General features: G+C 40.1%; 1 protein-coding gene across 2 annotated transcripts; it reads left to right on the top strand.

The window, feature by feature from the left end:
• Positions 1 to 5,647: 5,647 nt before the first annotated feature.
• paqr5b (progestin and adipoQ receptor family member Vb) lies at positions 5,648 to 16,025 on the top strand. 2 transcript variants are annotated; one of them, XM_071490003.1, is made up of 8 exons: positions 5,648 to 5,801; positions 6,462 to 6,589; positions 10,119 to 10,324; positions 11,070 to 11,196; positions 11,915 to 11,959; positions 12,662 to 12,758; positions 13,907 to 14,051; positions 14,966 to 16,025. In XM_071490003.1, exons 1-8 carry the CDS (start codon positions 5,748 to 5,750, stop codon positions 15,244 to 15,246), a joined length of 1,083 nt encoding a protein of 360 aa, XP_071346104.1. In that variant the 5' UTR covers positions 5,648 to 5,747; the 3' UTR covers positions 15,247 to 16,025. The 2 variants fall into 2 exon arrangements, with proteins under 2 accessions (XP_071346104.1, XP_071346105.1); XM_071490004.1 differs by lacking the exon at positions 11,915 to 11,959 and having other exon boundaries at positions 14,966 to 15,381.
• Positions 16,026 to 16,132: the final 107 nt, after the last annotated feature.

Below are 16,132 nucleotides of genomic sequence, written 5' to 3'. Positions count from 1 at the left end.
CTAAACCAAGCTAATGGCTGCTGGCTATAGCTTCACATTTAACAGATGTGAGAGTGGTATCAATCTTCTCATCTGATTCACCGCAAGAAAGACAAATATGCTCTGTTATCAGCAGCTACCTGAGCAGCCTGTTTTTCCAAATAATTAGAGAATTAGTGTCTCCCTCATGCTCCCCCGAATCATTTTCAAACTTGGTTTCATGTCTTGTTTCATTTGTGCTATTGAGCAGCATCATCCTCTCTACTAAACGAACACCAGAGACAGAGAAATGGCCATTACATTGAAATTAAGTAAATCTCCTATCTCTATTTCCAAACCTGGTAATTGCTGTATTTTGTTCATTTACGAGCAGCTGGCACGCTTTGGTTTACGTGGCAGAGAGAGCAGTCACCAGCCGAGTCAGAGACGGCGATGGTGCTGGAAGAGAACAATTAGGAGAGCGGGCAGCAGTGGGGGGTAGAGTAAAGACAAAAATGATATAGAGATGTGCGAGAGAGAAAGAAGGTAAAGTCTGTGGCAGGGGGATTTCTAGATTGAGCGAAGGAGAAAAAGCAGCAAAAGTCTGAAACTCAACAGAGGGAAAAAGAGCCTGGAGTCTAAGAACTATTAATAATGTATCAGGAGGGCGTCTGCCACACATGCTCCTCATTTGGAGACACAAACTACACCTCATCAGCCAAAACACCAGGGAGGCACCAACTCTTTGAGCAGCTGCAGTGCAGTCTAACATCCATCTGTCCCTCTGTAACGCCACAGCCACAACAGCACAAAGTCGTATTATTATTAAACTGGCAAGTGTTAAGAAGGAAGATCATTGCTTAATGAAGTAATTCAAGGAAAAGACCATCGAAATAAGATGTCTGGGCATTATCATGCTTCCATCTGAAATTTTACTGTGTAGGTCTATTTTCAGTTTTTTCTTATTTAATTAGGAACACCATACTGATGCTGGGTATTGCCTCCCTTTGCTCTCGATTCCACAAGATGCTGGAAAAAAATCCTCTGAGATTCTGCTCCATGTTGACATGAGTGCATCGCACCATTTCTGCAGATTTGTCAGCTGCACATATCATCTACCAAATCCCAAAGGTGTTCTACTGGATTCAGATCTGGTGACTGGGGAGGCCGGTGACAAACATGTTCATGAAACCAGTGATGACTGCTGCTTTGTGACATGGTGCAGTAAGATGGTAATGTGGCCATAAAGGGATGCATATGGTCAGTAACAAGGCTCATATAAGCCAAGAAAACTTCCCCCCACACCATTACACCACCAGCAACAGCCTGGACTGTTGACACAAGGCAGGTTGGGTCCATGGATTCACGGTGTTGATGCCAAATTCTGACCCGACCATCTGCGTGCTTAATCAGAAATCCACATTCATCACACCAGGCCACATTTTTTCAGTCTTCAGCTGTGCAGTGTTGGTGAGCCTGTGCCCACTGCAGCCTCAGATTTCTGTTCTTGGCTGACACGAGAGGAACCTGACGTAGTCTTCTGCTGTTGTAGCCCCTCTGCCTCCTCTGACCTCTCATCAAAAAGGCCATTCTGTCCACTGAACTGCTGCTCACTGGATGCTTTTTGTTTCTGAGTAAAAACTCAGAGACTGTTGTAAGTGAAAATCCCAGGAGATCAGCAGTTTTAGACACACTCAGACCAGCCTGTCTGGTAACAACTAACGTGCCACAGTCAAAGTCGCTCAGATCACATTTTTTCCTCATTCTGATGTTTGATGTGAACATTAACTCCGGCTCCTGACCTGAATCTGAAGGATCTCATGCATTGCACTGCTGCCACGTGATTGGATAATTGCATGAATACACAGGTATACAGGTTTTCCTGATAAAGTGCTTCGTCAGTGTATATGTGGTGATGGAATATAACTATGTACATTTACTCAACTACTGCACTTCAGCACAGATGTGATGTGATGTGCTTATTACTCTGGCTTCTGGAATAAAAACCAAACTTCCTCCTCTCAGTTTTACATACAGGAGATGTAAAATACATCTCTGCTGTCAGTAGCTCAAAGTCTATATAGAAAACGTATGTGAGGTCGTTGATAATCTTGAATCTCTTTTTGAGGACTTGTCCAGTATTAAGCTGTGTTTTGTTAATTTTAGAGCTGAGCAAAGAACACCTTGCAATCAGTTTTTTCCCTTTGACGTAGGAAAATAAACCAGCAAATAAATGAAAAAGTCAAAATACTTTAAATGAAAGAGGAGTAAAATGTTGCTGCTCCAAAGGGGTTCAGTTTACAAAGGCACATAAGAACATTTTTTGAAATTATTCTTCTATTCTTTTACTGACATTTTCAATCCAGGGCTTGTAATGGAGTATCTTCATATTACAGTATTACTACTTTTACTTAAAGGGGCTATTTGTAAGTTTTCTCCAAATGTGGTTAACATTGACGCTGCCTTCCACTGCTGGTGAGTAAAGGAATAAAATATGATGCCGAACTCTTCTAGACTGGTAAGTAAACAACTGTTAATGCTAACGTTGGTTATGTAGCAATACTTACAATTAGCACCTTTAAATAAAGGCCCTTAATGCATCTTCCTCAATTTTCCATCTTTATTATCATTATTAGTAACATCCAGTGTTGTAGCTGGCCAAACTGGAGCAAATTTGAACTACTTTATATGCTGTTAGGTAGTTTAACCTGCACACTGAAGTCAATTTTGTAAACTCATGCTGTTTTTAGTCTCTAAAAACTGTAAAGGAGTCACAAGTACAATATTTCCCTTTGAAATGTGAAGGAGCAAGTATAAAGTACGATACAATGGAAATGGAATGTGAAGTTATTTTTCCACAACTGCACACTTGTGAATTAAATCATAATCAAAGTAAGATTAAAAAATCATGTGTTGCAAGCCTTTGGACTATCTTGCAGTCATCTGAAGTAAACAAAAACAAAGTTATCTCCATATTAAAGAAAGCAACATTTGCATCAGCAACAATGACTCAATGAATGCTTAATGTGAGAAGCTACTTAGCAGTTGTGCTGATGTTACACAAACATTTAGGGCTTGCCACAGGAGGCTCAGTTTGGCTTGCATGGTAGAGAGAAGGGGGGGGGGGCCTGAAGCGAACTTGTTACTTTTTCTCATTAACAGTCTATAAAAGAAGCAAGCAGCGCTGCAAGACCTCTGAGTCCCTGCAGTGATACACTTTAATTCCCTGTGATGTTTCCAAAAACTGTAGCTTTGTGGCCTAAGGTCACTGGGTAATAAATGAATTAACAAAAAGGAAAAACAAAGGCAAAGATGAAATCTATGAAATCTAAGGACAAAGTCTGAGGACACTGAGAGCTTTTAAAGACAACCTTTATTCAAAATGAACTTCTATGTTTGAGGCCACTGTACCTGTTCACAGCAGAACCTGTGCAGCTTCTGTTTGAAAGCGCTGACACCTTGTGGTGAGGCAGGACAGCACAAGTGTCCCTATAAATATCAGCATGTACTAGAGAAAAAATAATTCAATTCGTGTGGCATCGTATTCAGCCTCATTTCCGTGCTTCATTCATACAAAGGGATGAAAAATGAAAGATTTTCCAACTCTTCAAGGGATGAACACCATTCTGCTAAAAGATACTTCCTCATTTGGTGATATAACGATGGTGGTGGGGAGCACTGTTCAACCCGTCGCTCAGAGGCCTGTGCTCCGTTTTGTTGAGCTTGCATGCTGAGTTTTTATATAGCAGCAGGGGAACCTGGTTAAATGACATAATGATGTTGGATCCCACTCCACAGCAGGTAGTAGAGATGCTGTGATAAACTTTGGCTTAATCTTTTTACAGTGCTAGCAAAGACAAGACTTTTTTTTATTTGGGTTCAACCACTGCAAGCCATGTGAAATATGTTTTCATCAGTCAGTGTTGTTTACAATGTTGTTGGTTCACGTGGTGTTTTGTTAACCTCTTGCACAGAGCCGTGGCTTCAGATAGGCATGTGCTGCGTTTTGTGTGCTGAATCGTGCCGGTCAGGTTTACCCCGCCCAACCACACCCATCGGTAAAGTAACAGTCCTGAAACTTTCAGTCAGAGGGGCAATGAAACACTGGTGTTATTTGTTGAAGGAAGTGTGGTAGAAGTTCAACTGATTTCAGTGTGGTCACCATATTCCTACAAATAAATTTGTTTTCGTCACCTGTTTTCCATCCCCCAGCCCTCTTGGGACATAACCCTCAGCACTTGACTTTGTTTATACTGTTGCCACTAAATGTCTTGATAACTTACATATTAACTTGTCATGTTAACTGACTCCAAAACAAACTGACTTCCAGCCAGACATTTATCTCCTGTTGGTTTAGTTATTGATTTTTTTTTTTTTTGTTCTAAACCTGTGGTGTTGCTCTGACTCTGAATGCAGCTCTGCTCCTCTGAGACAAAGCAGAATGAGATCCCAAGGTGCTCTGCTGTAGTACATGTATTGGTTCATCACACTGAGCTGTTGTGATTGCAGCTAACAACACAACATGGTGAATTAGTGAAAGTGGTTTTACTGAAGGCGTTGCTGATGGTTTGGAAATTACACGAGATTAAGAGCTGACTACTTTGGCACAACATAAATCAAAGAATTCACAGGAACGTCATGATAAATAAAGTGTGCAGGCTTTAAACATATTTGTTCTAGAGTAATTTGAATGGACCTGTAGACAGAAGCCTCACACTGAAGACTAGGCATTTAAAATTTGAATAATTTGGATTTTCCATCAAGCCTTTGAGATAAAGGATTAACTTATTGTTTGTGTTTAAACTTTAGTTGAGGGTTAATGATTGCTGCAGATTTAACTCAAAAAAGAACTTATAAAGTGACCAAAGTAAAAAAAAAGATTTTTATCCTGGAAAACTTTTTACTTCCTAATTCTGCTGTGGCAGTAAGATGTGTTTGCTTGCAGAGTTTAAACAAGATAAGAGGCCCGGGGAACTGCGGCTGGGCTCGGCCGCCTCTGCTGGGTGTGACGGTTGCCGTCGGTCTGAGGGCAGATGGTGACATGTCAGTTTCACCAGCAGATGAGCAAGAAAGTGGCATGAAAGGAACTCCGTTGACTTTTGTGGCAGAGCCATTCACACCCTTCGTACATGGTGTCAGCCTTTTCTGGGCTGACTGAAACTCAGAAAGCACTTGTGAAGTTCAGCTGAGCTTCACATCTGCTGCACTTGCTCTGAGTTTGTTCTGAGTTCCTGGCAGGAAAATGGCAAAAAATTTTAGCCTTAGTTGCACGCCACAGATGTCAGTCATTCACTGAAACCTGCTCTTCTGGCTTGCCTGTCATCTCTTTGTGACGGGAAGACAAAGCAATTAGAAAAAGAAGACCTTTGTTTTGGAAGCAACAGTCTCATTTTATTTTTATGTTAAGATGTTGTGATTGGATGTAACAGTAGTGGCCATGATTTTAGTCTAATCTTGAAAAACTTGTCTGTCTATACAAACAAATCTTTGTCTTCTTGTGGCCAACCAGTAGTCCTGTGTGTGTATGTGTGTGTGTGTGTGTACAAGCCTTTGTGTGTGTGCGCATACGCTTGTGTGTACATACTCTCCACCTCCACAGAGACAGCAGCAGGAGGGGGGAGTGGCTCAGGTATGCTGGATATTCTCGCTGGGTTTGAAGAGGGAGGAGATGAAGGGAGGAACCTTGGGGACGGCATGGCAACACAAAGCTTATAAAGACAGAGGCACACCCTGCTGGCAGCCTCAGTTCAAATCACCTCCCAGGTAGCAACAGCAGCACCTTGATAACCATGCTCAGCCTCATCAGACTACCACGAGTCTTCACCATCAATCAAGTACCCAAAGTAAGTTCATTTTCAAGGATCTTTACTGGACATTTAGGACATTTCAGCTTTCACAGTCAGACCGAGCTTGACTCAATTAGGAGGATGAGTGACAGGGAATTTTAAGAAATGCCCCAGGTTATTTTAAATAAGTCAGAAAGTTTGTTTGAGAAGATGCACTTAATTTTTGATGACATTTAGTTCTTGCTCCAATCAAGCCTGAAGTTCCTTTGGACAAAATCTGCCATTTAATGAAACATAAAGAAGTACTTTTAAATCAGTGCTTCCTCACGTTGACCAAGCCGATGGTAGTTTGACCAAAGAGTGATTTCTCCTTCTCAGATTGGTTTGAAGGCCTTTTAGAAGCCTGAACAGGTGGAAGCCTCCAGTGTTACACAGGAAAAAAGCAAAAACTTAATCTTGATCAGCATCAAGATTAAGTCTTGTGACTCAAATTTTTGATCAGCACCAAGATTAAGTCTTGTGACTCTTCAGATTTATCCTGAGTTCCCCTGGAACCCTGGTTGTGTTAACAGACCCCTCTGACATAAACGTGCAACATGCAATTTGGTCCACTGAATTTTTTTGTCTTGTGTGTTTTGTTTTACTTTGTACTTGAAGAACAGGTTTCTCCAAGTTGTCAGACTGTTTGAGGGCTAACCAAGAGATATGTTTTTGAAGGTTTTTCACGAGGACAGCATCATCTCCGGGTACCGACACCCCCGCAGCTCCGCCACTGACTGCATCCTGAGCCTGTTCCAGCTGACCAATGAGACGCTCAACATCTGGACCCACTTTTTGCCCACCTGGTACAGCTGACAGATGTCGTTTTTGCTTCAATGCATCACAGGTTTTAAAAGTCGTAAAAGTGTGTTCGCAACCTGTTCTGTGTTTGGTAGATTGATGCACTGAAATTCAGTTTTTTTTTTAGCTATTTGTGAGGCAGGTTGCTCAAGAGGTGATAGCTCATAAAACAAGCACAGTCTTATTTTACTCAGACAGGAGAATTATTATTACCTCATCAACACAATTCAAGAAAGACTCCCTGCGGCATAGTTAGTCACATACAGTTAATTCTGTGATTTTGGATTGCACCATACCAAACACATGATTTTCCAAATTCTCACCAAAGCAGAATGCCCCTGGGTTTATAGGGGAACATTCTTTGCTCCACTTCTGAAAAAGGAATCTTATACAACTTGTAGATCAGAGACTAATATAGAATTTTCTTACAGGTTTTCATCATGTGATTTTACAAACTGATATTTTCTGAACCCATCTTACCTGTCAGGGTGATTTAGTGTTTAGCGCCATCGCCTCACAGCAAGAAGGGTCCAAACTGTGGGCCTGGGGCCTTTCTGTGTGGAGTTTGCATGTTCTCCCTGTTCCTGTGTTCCTGTTTTCTTCTGGGCACTCCGGCTTCCTCCCACAGTCCAAAGACATGCACGTTAGGTTGATTGGTGACTCTAAATTGCCTGTAGGTGTGACTGTGGGTGTGAATGGTTGTTTGTCTCTATATGTTGGCCCTGTGATAGACTGGCATCCTGTCCAGCGTGTACCCCGCCCTTGCCCAACGTCAGCTGGTATTGGTTCCAGCCCCCCTGTGACCCTGTAAGGATAAGCAGTATAGATAATGGGTGGATGGATCTTACATATCAGATAAGTTACATTTAAGCTCCAGATTTCAAACCAGTCTCCACTAGCTGGGTTTCCATCCATATGTAGCACAAATTTCAACTGAAGTTCAGAAAATCCGCAAAAGAAAATGAAGAAAGTTAAGCAGCACTGCTATGCAAATATTAGGAGTTGGTTAGTCATAAGAGATAAACATCTGGTGGTGCTAATTTTCCAGCCATGAAACCACTGCAGATCAAGAGGACACAATGGGATGATGTTATTAAAAAAGCACCAGTCAAACCTCAAACGGTGGAAAAAATGTAGGAAATATGATGGAAATGTGTCATTTCTGTTTGTTTTCTCTATGTTTCTGCTGAGTAGAAAGGGACTCCAGTTGCTTTTAGCTGCAGACAGACAGGCTAAAAAGTTGAAGAAGAGAAAAGAAAGAAAAGAGGCAGAAAGAGGACGAGAAAGAGGACTACTCTTCATATTCATCTACTGTACATCTCTGCACACTGTTCATTTTAACAAGGGCTCCATAAGAGAAATATTGTGGTTCAGTGTTTCCTCTCTGTTTGTTTGACAAACACTACACAACTACGTAGCATGGAGGTAAAATCCATGACTTGTGGCGGCTCTGTAACTAATGTCCCAATGCAGTCATTTTGTCAATGTGTGTGAGAGTGTGTGTTTGTGTTCATGTGAGCATGTTTTAGGATTTAAAGTTACTACAGAGGCTCCTTCACCCAGTAGCCACACTGCACTTCCTCCCTGCTGAGATGCCAGTTGCTTTGACTGCAAAATCCGCAGAGAAAGTGTGTATGTGTTTGTGTGTGTGTGTGTGTGTGTGTGTGTGTTGCGGATATATGAAGGTCACTTGGGTGTTTGTATCATGGGGCACGGTGAAGACCTACAGGACGGCTGCTAATGAGCAGATCTATGCCTACAGCATTCATACGAGATGCCATGATTAGTTAACTGCTCAGTGACGGGGAAAAGCACAAATAATGTTGATTTGTTAATGAGGTGTACTGAGACATGGAAACAGTGGCGGCAACACACAAGGCAAACTACAGCCTCCTGATAAGATTAAGCTTTTTGTGTAGCACAGTTAGCTGTTGTGTAACAGACAGTCGCTGACAAAAGCATGATGTAACTGAGTGAAAATGTGCATGATATTTAAATATGAACATCTTTGTTATTTCTACACTGACAGAAACTCTGACTGGGATGACAAGTCTATTTAACATAGCTAATTAAAGGTATCTGCCCCAGATATCATAATCTGGGCATAATGAGAAGGGAGTCAGACATTAGACAGGAGGATTGTAGCCTACATTGCTGTTATTTTGTAGCTTTGCTCATTAATGAGCCTCTCTCAAACCGGCCTAATGGTTCAGTGTTTACTGTCACTTCACAGCAAGGAACTGGCTAAATGTTTATATCTACTTAGTTTTGTTTTGTTTAAAAAAAAAAAGGGAACATTTGGGGAAACATACTCATTCACTTTCTTGCTGAGAGTTAAAGTTCCTCTCCAGACATGTTTTAAACTATGTAAAAAATACTCCACTATGATTAATATTTTATTTACCATGGTTTTCCCACATTAAAAAAATGGAAAACTGGAGCTGGAAGCACATCTATGCTTACTTCCTCATCGAGAAGCTCTGGATCAGGCCTTATGTCCCGCCCACCACCACTGCTTGCACTAGGTTGACAGGTGAAAGAGCAGAGCAAAAACATCAGAGAGACTCAGCCACAGACTCAGGAGTTTGTTGAGGAATGAGGAGTTTATTGTGACCAAAATCGAACTAGAAGACATATCAGAACAGTGAGCATAATTAATTGGTTATGTTGTTTGTTAGCTTGTAATTGGCAGTGGCTGACACAGTGTCAGTAGCTGTGCTCATGCTAACTTTGGCTCTCTATACTGACAAGGTTTCAGGTTTAATTCCCCCCCTGTCTTCACAAGGGATTGTGAAGACAGATGGGATTGGTTCCTTAGGTTACATGACATATGAAACCCTGGCTGTCTGAATCCACTTTTAGGAAACTGTCATTGGTTCACTGCAGTTCCAAGGTGGAAATACGCAGTCATGACATTGACAGCTTATTTGATATTTTTAGTATTATATAAAAAAAACAGTATATGGACATGTTCATTTTCAGTGGAGGGGGTCTTTAAATGATAAGATGGATACCACTCTGTGCATTAATGATCGAGGTAGAGCTGAGAGGAAGTTAGCTTAGCTTAGCATAAAAACTGGAAGCAGGGAGAAACAGCTCACAAGTCTCTCTCTCCACCAGTCAAAAAAATATGCCGACCAACATCTCTAAAGCTTAGAAATGAACAGTAGCACCTGTTTGTTTGATCCTTAAACAAACACAAATGTAAAACCGACAAGTTGTGGATTTACAGGAGGTTACATGCTGTAACTCTGTCAACACTGAAGTCTGGAAGGAAAAGTGTGTTTGCACTGTACTTACATCCACATTTGGTGCATTATGTACAATTATCAAATGCCAAATGTTCAGCTACACCTTTATTATCTCATATAGGTGGCTACTATACTTCCAGTAATACAATGACAGCGTGACGGATGGTATTGAGCAATGAATCAGGCATAATCATTCATGTAGCAAAAGCCAACATAAAAAAAAATCAGTATGGCTGCATCCGATCCAGTTTAATCAACTCATGTAACCTGTTTCTTCTCACAGGTACTTCCTATGGAAACTAGTGACGGTGGTGCTGATGCAGGCAGCATGGCAGGACTCCTTCACCTGGCCTATGCTGATCTTCCTGCTCTCATGCTGCATTTATCCACTGGCGTCGAGCTGTGCTCACACCTTCAGCACCATGTCAGCGCGTGCACGTCACATCTGCTTCTTTTTTGACTATGGTGCCCTAAGTTTCTACAGCCTGGGTAAGTGCATGTGGTTCCCTGTGGTTTACTCACTAGAAACCAGTGTAAGAAATGGTATTATGAACAGCATTAAGTGGTGTTTATGCTCCGTGCTCTCCAAGTGCACAATGTTGTTACTGTTGTCAGTTACTTAACAACTTACTGTCAGTAACTCAACCAGATATGGTATATAAAAGAACTGCATGATATTTAGTATATGGTAAAAAGAGCCAGGAGTGTCCTAAACTATAAAATGTTAAAATCTTGTGGTACAGGACACATTTCAGAGAAATCTCGACATAAAGTGAAATTAAAGTAAATCATATCAAATCTGAATGAGCCATATTTCTGTGTTAACATTTTAGAGGTAACAAAGTTCAGCAAGTAGTCCGGTAAAAGCACAGAAATAGAGATACTCTAACACGCTGTATGTCACAACTTGAATTAATTGTATGGTGATATTTTGCATGTGAATAGTCTTTGGATAAACATGTACAATAGAAGTCTATTCTATCTTTATGAAGCTTAATGTTCAGTTTCACATACAGATTGAATCTCTGTTGTCATTTCTGAGGCAGTAGTTAATGGTGGTGGTGTTGTGTTGGAGGGCATTATATTGACAACTGTCTCCTTTGTGTAAACGCTGCCAGACAAATTATAAATGTTAAATCCCTCTGACTGAAGTGTAGAGATATGTTTTCCTAATATTAAAATAAACAGGGCTATAAGTTTACAATGTTGCACTGTTGATGTGTTGCTGCTGCAGGGTCTGCAATGATCTACTCAGCTTATGTTTTCCCGGACAAGTGGGTGAACAGCCTCTTCCACCGGAGCTACATCCCCCTCGCTGTGGTCAACACTGTCATCTGCACCAGCCTGGCCTGCTACTCCAGGTATGGTGAGAAGATTCATTTCCCACAGCTCCTGCTAAAGCTCCTCTGTATCTCAGCATCTTGGTTTTCTTATAGAAAAGGAGAAGAGCAACATGTTATGCAGTTTAACATGAAGGCATGTAGCTTTTCCCACTTTCAAGTCACAGTGCTAAGCATTCATTTTATGAAAGACAAAATCCTGATGGTCTTTGAAAAACCCAGAAAGATTTTTTTTACACCACCTACCACAAGTAGTGACAGTGGAGTATAAACTCCATACAAAAACAGAAACTAATGGAGAGTTACTTTTCCATTATATAACAATGACAAATGCAACTAACGGTAAAACTTTTTAATTTTAATTCAAGTTGTAAAAACTGAGCAAGGACACACATTATGTCATTTGTAGCCCACATTGTTGTTTGGATAATGAAACAGAGTTGCAACTTGGAAAACAAGTTAAAAATGCTTTTAGTGTGCAGTTGGTGGTGTATTTTTTAATCTAAGTGGTTATACAAGTCTGGAAATAAACTGTGCTAAGTACTGTTAACGACCTTATGGATTTCTCAAAGATCGATTATCAAATCCAGAATTATTCAGAGATCTTTGTCATTGAGGAGAAATAGCTCTGTTCCACCTCTTGCATTTACAGCAATTATAACAATTAGCGCTGTTTTCTACATGTACTGAATTAATGTCTGGCTTGTTCTTCTTTCACTCGTCTCTCCCCACTGCTAAGGCTTGGCTTACCATTTCTGCAATATAATCATGACATCGTAAAGAGGTAAAGATCATGCACTTGCCTAAGAATCTGCTCTGCCTTTCTCTCTCCACTATTCTGTCTGAATTGATATTTGTTATGCCTGAAATGCTGGTAGTAATAGATACACGTTGTTTCCACCTTTAAAAAATGTGGTTACCATTGTAAAGTGTTGGCATGCCTCCAGACTTACTTCGTTCAACAGACAGCAATGACTGGGATTGCAAAAGCAGAATTGAGCAACTGTTAAAAACAATGGGTGTTACCTGAGTGTGACTATAGAGACCAACCCAACACACTGGTTTACTCTGTGGTTTAGTTCAAGCTGGGCAGGTTAGTGGAGCTGACAAAACAAGTGGCAAAACGTGTTATGTAACAAACCGACTGTGACTTTAATTCTAAGAAAATAAAAGGTGTTTTAAGTGTTCTGGTGTTATATGATACGTGGATATATGTAGGATTTAAAAAATTTGCATATATGAAAACTCTGTGAAGCACACCTTTTAACTGTTGCCACATATCCAGTTATCACATGGAATAAAACAATTCTTAAATCTGTTGCTGTCTGTCACAAATGTGTTTATTAATATATTTATTTCAAGTTTTTTGATTTAAATTTACAGAGTAAACAAATTAAAACAAACAAAAAATCTTTATATAGATATAGATTTTACATATATGTAAAGTGTTGTTTGTCATTACTGAAAATCACATCTTTAATTTCAGATTCCCAGAGTGCCAGAGTCCGAGGTTCAGCAAATCTCTTCGTGTTGTTGCCTTTGCCTACCCCTACCTGTTCGACAACATTCCTCTGTTCTACAGGGTATGGCCATGTGCTTCACACATCACACTTCACTGTATATTTCCTACTGGGCATTATTTTAAAAGACATAGCTATAACAAGGATGACTTCGTCTGCTAAACAGATGATGACAAAACAGAGGCTTGGCTCTTGTGTTTGATGTTCAAACTTCCATATAAATTACTTTGTATTAATGTTCACAATCTCTGACTTGATATGATTTAAGATATAAATAGTGTTGTTCAAATTCGCATAAGGTTACACAAGTTATGATGTGATGTATGATATGAATCTGGTCCTGTCACAGCAACATCCTTTAATTGTTTTGTTTGCATAGGAGGTGAATGTGGTGGGCGGTTCGAACATGTAAACATACAAAAACCACAGAAGAGTCGATGTGGGAAAGACACTTCACCTGAAAAAGTGCCAACAATGGACACTACATGATATTTAGTTATGCCTCTGAACGTGTATGTTTCATATTAAAAAAAGTCAGTTTTCTTCTTGCAGTGGGTATGAAACCGTACTGAGCATTGGAGCAAAAAACCTGCAGCAGTTTGAACATTTGGGTGACAACAACCCGAACACCCAGTGTTTCCTGCTGTTATGTAATAAGTCTTGCCAAAGCCCTTTAATTGAAAATTAAGTATAACAAACATTAAACACGGGTAAAAGTACCAGTGCCTGAAGGTTGAGAGTTACAAAATAAAGATTTATCATTTTATTCAAAGTGGTGACTTGAATGCAGCATTGAGCGTACACCAGGACAAATAAAAAGTTATCTTTCAAAAGCTTTGCAAAACAATTGTGAATTACTATCGTGATTTGTCTGAAAAGCTGAATCTGTTTCAGCTCCTCCTCTGAATCTGTGGTGTGAGCTGCTCCACTTTGAAAATATGATAAAAGTTTAAACATTTTACATTTTCTGTACTGAGGTATTTTGCCAAACTGTGGATGTTCTGTTTTTGCTAAAATCCTGCTTCATAAAATTTTACACGTTCACCTTTGTGACTAAAATCTACGTCTTATATGGCAAGGCACCCAGCAGCTCCACTGACGGTGGTAAAGGAGTTTAAGTCTTGTTGATACATTTTAAGGTGATAAAATCTTGAATAATGGTGACATCACTCTTATCTGTTACATCTGCTCTGTGTGTGCTGCGTTCACAGGTGTTCCTGTGTGTAGGGGAGGGATGTACAGACAGTGATACCAACATCCTCCACTACAACCACATCGCCTTGGCTTTCCTCACAGGCTTTCTGTTTGCCACACATTTGCCCGAGCGCCTGGCACCTGGCAGCTTCGACTACATAGGTAAGACTCATCTGAGGCTGTTGTCATTAGTATTTTAGTCATTGCAACCTGCACTACGTCCCCTCTGCCCTACAGTGTGTTTCAGTGTCTTTTGGCTCATTGTTCTGGTTGACGGTTACGGTTCACTGTTTTGGTTCACTTCCACCACTATCATCAGTGTCGTGTTCAGCAGCAGCAGGTGACACAGCTCTGAAAACCCATTTGGTTCTTGACCAGCTCCAAATGACAAACATTCAAAGACAGTGACCGTCTGGTGAAGATAGTGGAGCATATAAGAGCTAAAGAGACAAATATTTCCTTCAGGAATTGGTGGTGAGAAGTTGATGTTGTGCCATACTTGCTGGATGTGTAACTGTTTGCCAAGTTTGTCATATCAACTTACACGATGATATTATAGTGCCTGTGTTGTATTGACAGGTTTTTTTCACTTGCCAAAAAGTCATTTAAAGCATGATTAAGTATATTTACCTCCGCATAGTGCTGGCTTTCAGTTTATTTTTAATCTTGTGTTGTTTCCAGTGTTAAGTTTCTATTCATTGGACTATTTTCCCAATTTTAAAATACCAGTAACTTTTGAAAAGCACCTTAAGTGTTTGAGTGAGTTATATTGTGTTAGTAAAGTCAGCTTTGTTGCAATGATAATAATTATTGATTTCAAGTACAGCATCTTTTATTTATGTAGCCCTTACTCACAAGCATGTAGATGTAAGAGCACTACAAGTGAATTCTCAAATTTTATGAAACACTGGATTCACATTGTTGAATGTTTTGAGGAATAAGGCTAATGCAAATCCAACTCTTGATTTCTTCATTCTTTTGAAATCAGTTGGCACAGTAAATTATTTGCTCAGTGGTAAAGACTTGAGCTCACCAATTTTATCAGCTCAAACACGACTCGACTGCTCCCTCTGCAGGTCACAGCCATCAACTCTTCCACGTGTGTGGCGTCCTCGGCACCCACTTCCAGATGAAGGCCGTTGAACAGGACATGGTGACACGACGCCCCTGGCTCCTCGAACAATCCATTCCTGTCACTTTTTACAACTCAGTGGGTGCAGCTCTGCTTTGCTTGGTGCTGAATTTGATTATTATCATCCTCTACAGTCTACCTCTCCTCTCTGCACCAGTGTGCCAAGAAAAGAAATGTGGTAAAAGTCCAAAGAAAGCCTCAGCCAAGGTCTGCCCCTGCTGCTAAATCTCCAGCTTCATAAGTCATGGCTGAGAGATCCCAGCTGGTCGCAAGACATGTGAACAGAGTGCATTTTGGTTTATATAAAAATATTGTAAAGAGCACTCCTGACCTAAGAGGAGTTGATGTAATGTGTAAATGAATGATAAATTGCAGTCTGCACTAAACTCATGGTGGTATTTAGCTTTCAGGCATCACTGTGATGACTGCTGTTAGATGTGGGGGTAAACTGAAAATAAGGGCATCATTTGCACAAATATGCAACAGAAATTCAACAAAAATGTTTGTTATCATGATATGTAATGAATCTAAGTGTTTCTGAGGAAACTTGTTCCAATGAAAAGCTACTAATGTAGCAGGTGAGCTACATTATGAGAGAGTGCTTTATATGATGTAAAAACTATGTAAAATTAAAAATGCAAATGTAGCTTTAAATTGTAGTGCTGCATTAAGACACTGTACCTTTTCATATTTATAATGCTTGTGCTTGTACACAGCCTATTGCATTGTACTGAGTAAAAGCAGTGTGACAACACATGAAGACAAAAGGCAGTTATGACAGAGGAAGACAAATATTTTGCTTTGAGCTGCCTGCAAAGTAACAACTTAATAAATGAAAAGTTTAGTTACTGATGATGCAAGATATTTTAAACAAAATGAAAGTTCTCGGATACGTTTTTTCTGTCCCAGTAGACATTGTCACATTGTTTCTATGCAAAACTGAAAGTATTTAAGTACAATGTTATTTATTATTATTTTTTCAAATAAACTATACACCAAACTGACTCTGTGTCATTCTGACTCTAAAGAGGAGAGTCCTGCGTTACGTATCCATCTATTGTCACAGCTTCATTGTTTTTCTTACAACTATAATGTTCTGTTTATGATTTTT

Source organism: Trachinotus anak, unplaced genomic scaffold (genome assembly GCF_046630095.1).
Source record: "Trachinotus anak isolate AG129_WGS33_773 ecotype Australia unplaced genomic scaffold, CSIRO_AGI_Tana_v1 ptg000011l, whole genome shotgun sequence".
NCBI lineage: Eukaryota > Metazoa > Chordata > Actinopteri > Carangiformes > Carangidae > Trachinotus > Trachinotus anak.
Note: the sequence above shows the minus strand (reverse complement) of the source record. Positions and strands in the feature narration are given on the sequence as shown.